The 7,106-nt window shown below is 46.6% G+C and overlaps 1 protein-coding gene across 1 annotated transcript; it reads left to right on the forward strand.

The window, feature by feature from the left end:
• Positions 1-2,902: 2,902 nt before the first annotated feature.
• On the forward strand, positions 2,903-5,179 carry LOC117917050. The gene is made up of 3 exons (XM_034833275.1): positions 2,903-3,469; positions 3,521-4,228; positions 4,508-5,179. The coding sequence occupies exons 1-3, from the start codon at positions 2,903-2,905 to the stop codon at positions 5,177-5,179; spliced, it is 1,947 nt and encodes a 648-aa protein (XP_034689166.1).
• The last annotated feature ends 1,927 nt before the right edge of the window (positions 5,180-7,106 follow it).

A 7,106-nucleotide genomic window follows, 5' to 3' on the forward strand; every position in this document is an offset into this window, starting at 1 on the left:
CAATATACCCTGGGACAGCAGGAGCTATTCCTAAAACTTGCAACGTTAGGCCACAAGAGCGACACACGCCTATGTACCAAGCTCCCCAGGAGGAAAGCTCGGACTCTACTTGTCTCTCGTCGAAGAGACAGCGTGACAAGAGACCCCCAGTTGTCAGACTCGATGCGCGCGAGATTAGGCCCACAAGAACCTGGGAAGACAAGGCCACCAGTAGCCACAACCTGGGGAGCGCACCCTGACCTCCTGGTCACTCCCATGGTGCAGAACGTCTTCCCGCACCAAGCATTACGCCAAGCTGGGAGAAACCTCTCAAACGAGCCACCCATTGGCTCCATCAGTAAAAGGCTGGACGACATGCTCTCCACGCCTTTTTGCTCTCATATTGTTCATTACGACCCCCAAAGGGATTTCTCGTGCCTAAATTCTCCACGTACGATGGGTCCAGTGACCCCTTCGACCATATCATGCATTATCGACAACTCATGACTCTCGATATAGGCAACGACGCGCTACTATGCAAAGTATTCCCCGCCAGCCTACAAGGGCAGACCCTCTCATGGTTTCACCGCCTACCTCCCAACTCTGTTGATAATTTCAGGGACCTGTCAGAAGCTTTCGTGGGACAATACTTATGCTCCGCTCGGCATAAATAGAACATCAACACTCTGCAAAACATAAAAATGCAGGAGAACGAGTCTTTGAGGGAATTCGTGAAACGGTTTGGTCAGGCCGTGTTACAAGTAGAGGCTTACAACATGGATGCTGTCCTACAGATCTTCAAGCGAAGCATCTGTCCAGGCACCCAATTCTTCGAATCGCTAGCTAAGAAGCCTCCTACGACGATGGACGACTTGTTCCGGCGCGCGAGCAAATACTCAATGCTCGAAGATGACGTGCGAGCAGCCACCCAGCAAATCTTGGTTGCCGGACAGGCATCCAGAAGTGGTGCGGAAAGAAATGCCAAACTCTCGGACCGGCCAAGGCCGTCCGATCGAAGGCAGGAAGAACAAAGCCACCCAGAACCGCCGCCCCTCACACCCCTTTTCCATATCCTATGAGAAGCTGCTCCCTATGATCCAAGACATGTCCGACTTCAGGTGGCATGGACCCCTCAGAATGGACCCATCCAAGAGGGATCATAGTAAAAAATGTGCCTACCACAAGGAGCATGGTCACACAACGGAGACCTGCAGGAGCCTCAATTATTTGGTTGAAAAGCTCATAAGGGCAGAACATTGAAGCAATACCTCCGCTCAGATGCCAAAGGTAGAGATGCTTCCCGAAATCACAACTCTGGAACCCCCAGGGTTCCAGCCGCCCCCAAAGCCATTATAAACTATATCAACGGAGGCCCATTGGACGATGAATACGACTCCAAACGGAAGAGACAGAGGCTGTTGCGGGCAGCATAGGTGTGTGAGCGCGTCAACTCCATACGGCCTGGGATAACTAGGGGGGCTCTCGCCCCATAGATGGGATAATCATTTTCCCACCAGTAGACCCCACACGGATATTGCATCCGCACCGCGACGCCCTCATCCTGTCCCTGGAGATGGGAGACTTCGACGTGAGACGTATCCTGGTTGACCCGGGTAGTTCGGCCGATCTTGTACAAGCATCGATAATTAGCCACATGAGACGCAATCTAATAGGCCTCGAAAACCCTGGGCGAATTTTGTCCGGATTCAATGGAGCGGCAACTACTTCCTTGGGAGATATTGTATTGCCGGTCCAAGCTAGCTCAGTCACTCTCAACGTACAATTTTCGGTGGTACAAAATTTATCACCCTTCAATGTCATCTTGGGGCGCACATGACTGCACTACATGAAAACCATCCCCTCTACATACCACCAAATGGTAAGCTTTCTTACCGAGGATAGGCAAATCGACCTATACGGCAGCTAGTTAGCCGCTCTCCAATGCTATCAGATAGCACGAGAAGTAGGGACCAGCTAGGAGGATAAACCCCTCCCTGAGTCCACCCATGCACTTGACCAATAGCAATTACTGAGTCCGGCGAACAAAGATCCCCCGACAGCGGATCCCTTGTAGGCGATCCAAATTTCAGAAGAAGGTACTTACCTTACATATATCAGTTCCCTCTTGACGCTTGAAGAGACCCGGAACATCCAAGACGCCCTCCGACAAAGCCATGACGTCTTCGCATGGACACATTTTGATATGAAGGGAATTCACCCCTCCATCGTCTCTCATAGGCTTAACGTCTTGCCAACAGCAAGACCCGTTCGACAGAGGGTTAGACGTTTTCACCCGGACAAACAAAAAATTATCAGGGATGAGATTGACAAATTGTTGGAAGCCGGATTCATTAAAGAAGTGGAGTATCCGGACTGGTTGGCAAATGTAGTAGTGGTACCCAAAAAGGAAGGCAAATGGCGGGTGTGCGTCGATTACACCAACCTCAATAATGCATGCCCAAAAGACAGTTTCCCTCTACCACGGATAGACCAAATTGTAGACTCCACTGTTGGGCAAGGGATGCTTTCCTTCTTAGATGCTTTCTCCGGATACCACCAAATCCCCATGGCCCCGGTCGACGAAGAAAAGACAGCCTTCATAACGCCACACGGTCTTTATTGCTACAAAGTCATGCCGTTCGGACTCAAAAATGCTGGCGCCACTTATCAGAGACTGATGAGGAAGATCTTCAAACCTCTGGTCGGCCGCACAGTGGAGGTATATATTGACGATATCGTGGTCAAAAGCAAAACCCGAGAGGAACATACCCTCCACTTGCAAGAAGTCTTCCACCTCTTACGGAAGTATGACATGAAGTTGAATCCTTCTAAATGCGCCTTTGGCGTAAGTGCTGGCAAATTCCTGGGATTTATGATCAGCTAAAGGGGGATAGAGGTTAGCCCGGATCAAGTTAATGCAGTCATGGAAACACCACCCTCTAGGAGCAAAAAGGAATTACAGCGTCTCACAGGCAAGCTCGTCGCACTAGGACGCTTTATAGCCCACTTCACTGATGAATTGCAACCCTTCTTCTTGGCAATACGAAAAGTTGGAGCCAACAGATGGACGGACAGCTGTCAGAGCGCTTTCGAAAAAATTAAACAGTGCCTCATGCATCCGCCCATTCTAAGCAGCCCCCTCCCTAGAGAAAAATTATATATGTACCCGGCTGTATCGGAGTGGGCAATTAGCGCTGTTTTATTCCGCTGCCCCTCGCCCAAGGAACAAAAACCTATCTACTACGTCAGTAGAGCGTTGGCGGACGTAGAAACAAGGTATTCAAAGATGGAGCTAACGGCCTTGGCCCTTGGAAGTGCCGCCCAGAAGCTCCGCCCTTACTTCCAAGCCCACCCGGTGGTTGTGCTAACCGACCAGCCCCTTCGCAACATCCTGCACAAGCCGGACCTGACCGGAAGAATGCTTCAATGGGCCATAGAGTTGAGCGAATATGGAATCGAGTTCCAACCCAGGTTGTCCATGAAAGGCCAAGTGATGGCTGACTTCGTGCTGGAATACTCCTGAAAATCTACCCAGCGCAAGGAACCAAGCGGAGTGGAGTGGTGGACTTTGCGGGTTGATGGAGCCTCCCGGTCATCAGGATCCGGTGTAGGGCTCTTGCTGCAATCCCCAACAGGAGAACATCTGGAGCAAGCTATCCGACTAGGATTCCTCGCCTCTAACAATGAAGCGGAGTATGAGGCCATCCTATCCGGGTTGGACCTCGCCCTAGCTCTATTCGTCTCCAAGCTCCGGGTTTATAGTGATTCCCAACTCGTGGTAAGGCACGTCCAGAAGGAATACGAAGCTAAGGATGAGCGCATGGTGCGATATTTGACTAAAGTAAGGGACACCTTACAACGGTTCACCGAATGGACGATCGAAAAAATTAAACGGACTGAAAATGGATGTGCCGACGCCCTGGCAGGCATAGCTGCTTCCCTCCCCATCAAAGAAACCATATTATTGTCTATATATGTGCAAACCAACCCTTCCGTCGCGGAAACCTCCACTTGCAATACCATTGAGGCAAACCAAGCAGACGGTCAAGAGTGGACGGAAGACATAATAAGGTATCTCCGGACAGGCACTTTGCCCGAAGAGCCCAAGCAGGCACACAAGACCTGGGTACAATCTGCCCGTTTCACCCTGATCGGGGGGCACTTGTACAAACGATCCTTTACAGGTCCCTATCTCAGGTATCTAAACCACTCAAAGGCCCTGTATGTATTAGCTGAGTTGCATAAGGGGGTATGTGGGAACCATTCCGGAGGTCGATCTTTGGCGTACAGGGCCCATTCGCAAGGGTATTACTGGCCCACGATAAAAAAGGATGCGGCAGCCTATGTCAAAAAATGTGACAAGTGTCAAAGGTATGCCCCCATACCACATGTGCGGTCGGAGACGTTGAAACCAATTTCAGGCCCCTGGCCTTTCGCGTAGTGGGGCATGGACATAGTAGGACCCCTACCAGCCGCAGCTGCCTAAAAGAAATTCCTGCTTGTCGCCACAGATTACTTCAGTAAATAGGTGGAAGCTGAAGCATACGCTAGCATCAAAGACAAAGATGTCACCAAGTTTGTATGGAAGAACATCATCTGTTGCTTTGGAATCCCCCAAACCATTATAGCTGACAACGGTCCACAGTTTGATAGCATCACTTTCCAGAATTTTTGTTTGAAACTAAACATCCGGAATTCATACTCCACACCGCGTTATCCTCAAAGCAATAGGCAAGCAGAGGCCACAAACAAGACCCTAATAATTGCCTTAAAGAAGAGGCTTGAGCAAGTCAAAGGGAAGTGGGTGGATGAGCTACCAGGCGTCCTGTGGGCTTATCGAACCACACCCGGACGTCCGACAGAAAACACTCCCTTCGCCCTCGCATACGGTATGGACGCAGTCATTCCTACAGAAATAGGGCTACCCACTATTCGGACCGAGGCAGGACGACAGGATGATGCAAATGTGGAATTAGGAAGAAATTTGGACTGGGCAGACGAAGTAAGAGAGACCGCATCCATCTGGATGGCTGACTATCAACAAAGAGCAGCCGCTCACTACAATCGCAAGGCAAGGCCTAGGAGCTTCAAAAGTGGAACGTTGGTCCTTAGGAAAGTTTTCGAAAACACTGCCGAGACAGGAGCAGGAAAGTTTCAAGCCAATTGGGAAGACCCCTATATAGTGTCCAAGACAAGTTGATTACTACCCAAAAAGTGCTATTTTACACATTTAAGTCATTATGTTTTAAGCACTTTTGTGTAGTAATTCTCCATCTTTATTCCAATTGGCATGTTAAGGACCTAGCAATGACTTCTAATCATATTTGTGGCTAGTTTTAGTGTTTTGACAGCTTTTTGGATCATTAAGACAAGCCAAGTAAATGAGAGAAGCAAAGAGGAAAAACAAGCAAAAAGAGGAAAACAGAGGACAGCAGCTGCAGTCTTCTTTCGCACTTTTGGAGTACTTCCTGAAGTCCATTTTTTACATGCTATATACCATTTCAAAGCTTAGGAAGTCAAGAATCTAATGCTTTAAACCGTGTACGATTTGGAGATGAAATGAGGAAGATATGGCCTTCGAAAGACAACTGCTCCAGGTTTGTGCGAAATTCTCACAACACCTTCAGCTTGTGCGAACATTGTGCGAAATTCGCACAACACCTTCCAAATTCGCACAGCTCATGCGTGGTGCAAATTTTCCTCTGTTTTTGCCGACTCCACTTTAGATATTTTCTTATGTATTTTTTATGTAATTTCCTTTCTTATCCTTGTAACAAGCCAATCACAAGCTTTGCTTTTGTAAAGACTATATAAGGGGTGGAAATCACCTCTCGAAAAAAACTAACATATATGTTATGTTTTACACTTAGTGAAAAACAGAGCTCTCTCGTTTTCCTTTTCTCTTTACTATTTTCTTTTTCTCGGAAGCCAAACAATCTCTGAGGATGTTTTCCCAAAGGATGAGAGGCTAAACTTATAGTTTCTTGGAGTGAAGGAAGCTAGGTGAAAAGTCCAGATGCAAAGGTGGAAAACTCTCGTGCATTAAATACAGGTAGTTGGAGTTCATAAATGGCTTTTAAATCCAAAGTTTTGCTTTAAATCCCTTAGAATCACTTTGAATGGCCAATACATGGTAAGCTTCAGGTCTCTGTGGATGCTTATTGCTAGATCCATATCAGTCCATTAGTTATCATGTACGAGCCTTTGGAAAGTGGTTCAAGGTGAAGACCCATAGTGTCTAAAGCCATTAATGGACCTTGACTACCATTTCTATTGACTTTTTATGGATTAAATCTTCATTGTTAAACCTATACCGGTTCGGGAAATAACTATAGGTTAAATCCCCAATGCGAGGAGAAAAATCCGGAATTTTCCACTTTGCATTCTGAACTTGATCCTAGCAACCCTTAGCTCCAGGAGACTTTCTTTCTTCCATTTTTTAATTAGTTTATGTTAATTTAGTTTCAAACACTTTCAAAACAAATTTTATTTTCTTTTAAACTCTAAGTTTTTGATAAAGGAAATCATTAAATTCAATTTTTAATCATGAGTATATCACTGGTAGAATGAAAACCCATCCTAGAGTTCGACCCTAGAGCCACTATACTATAGTAGCTTTGCTACACTAGTATGAGGTCATAGGTTTTATAAATGTTTTTTATTAAATGACCCGACTGGATTTACACGGAATCACAAGTGAAAGTGGAGCCTATCATCTACAGAAGCTAGACGGAACCCCATTGCTTCGACCATGGAATGTATCCAATCTAAAGCAATATTACCAATGAAAGAAAGATAAAAGAACAATGTGAATGAATATGTTTTATTAATTGTGAAATTGTATACAAAAAGGTTCTCCAGACTACTAATATAGAGAGAAATAACAGTAAAAGTTACAAAAAGAAAATCTCTCATTGGGAGGGCTTGCGGCGCAACTTTTTCTTCTCGCTCGGGGGAATCGAAGGGACGTCTCGTTTGATACCATTCTTCTTCATGCAGCAACGGTAGCCGAAGAAATACATCCCATCCACCTACTTCTAGTATTCTGTCTTGAGTTCCTCCCTTTGCGCGACAAACTCAGCCTCCAACTTTTTTTTTTTGTGCTGATAAATGCAACTGCAAGTCCT

The sequence above is a fragment of the Vitis riparia genome, chromosome 6 (genome assembly GCF_004353265.1).
Source record: "Vitis riparia cultivar Riparia Gloire de Montpellier isolate 1030 chromosome 6, EGFV_Vit.rip_1.0, whole genome shotgun sequence".
In the NCBI taxonomy this organism is placed as follows: domain Eukaryota; kingdom Viridiplantae; phylum Streptophyta; class Magnoliopsida; order Vitales; family Vitaceae; genus Vitis; species Vitis riparia.

Bases quoted from the DNA above. Each gene is read 5' to 3' on its own strand.
- LOC117917050 (XM_034833275.1), top strand. From the start codon at position 2,903: ATGGAAACACCACCCTCTAGGAGCAAAAAGGAATTACAGCGTCTCACA. The intron at 3,470-3,520 runs GTGATGGCTGAC...ACCCAGCGCAAG, and splicing joins GGTTGTCCATGAAAGGCCAA to GAACCAAGCGGAGTGGAGTG. The intron at 4,229-4,507 runs GTATGTGGGAAC...TTCAGTAAATAG, and splicing joins TAGCTGAGTTGCATAAGGGG to GTGGAAGCTGAAGCATACGC.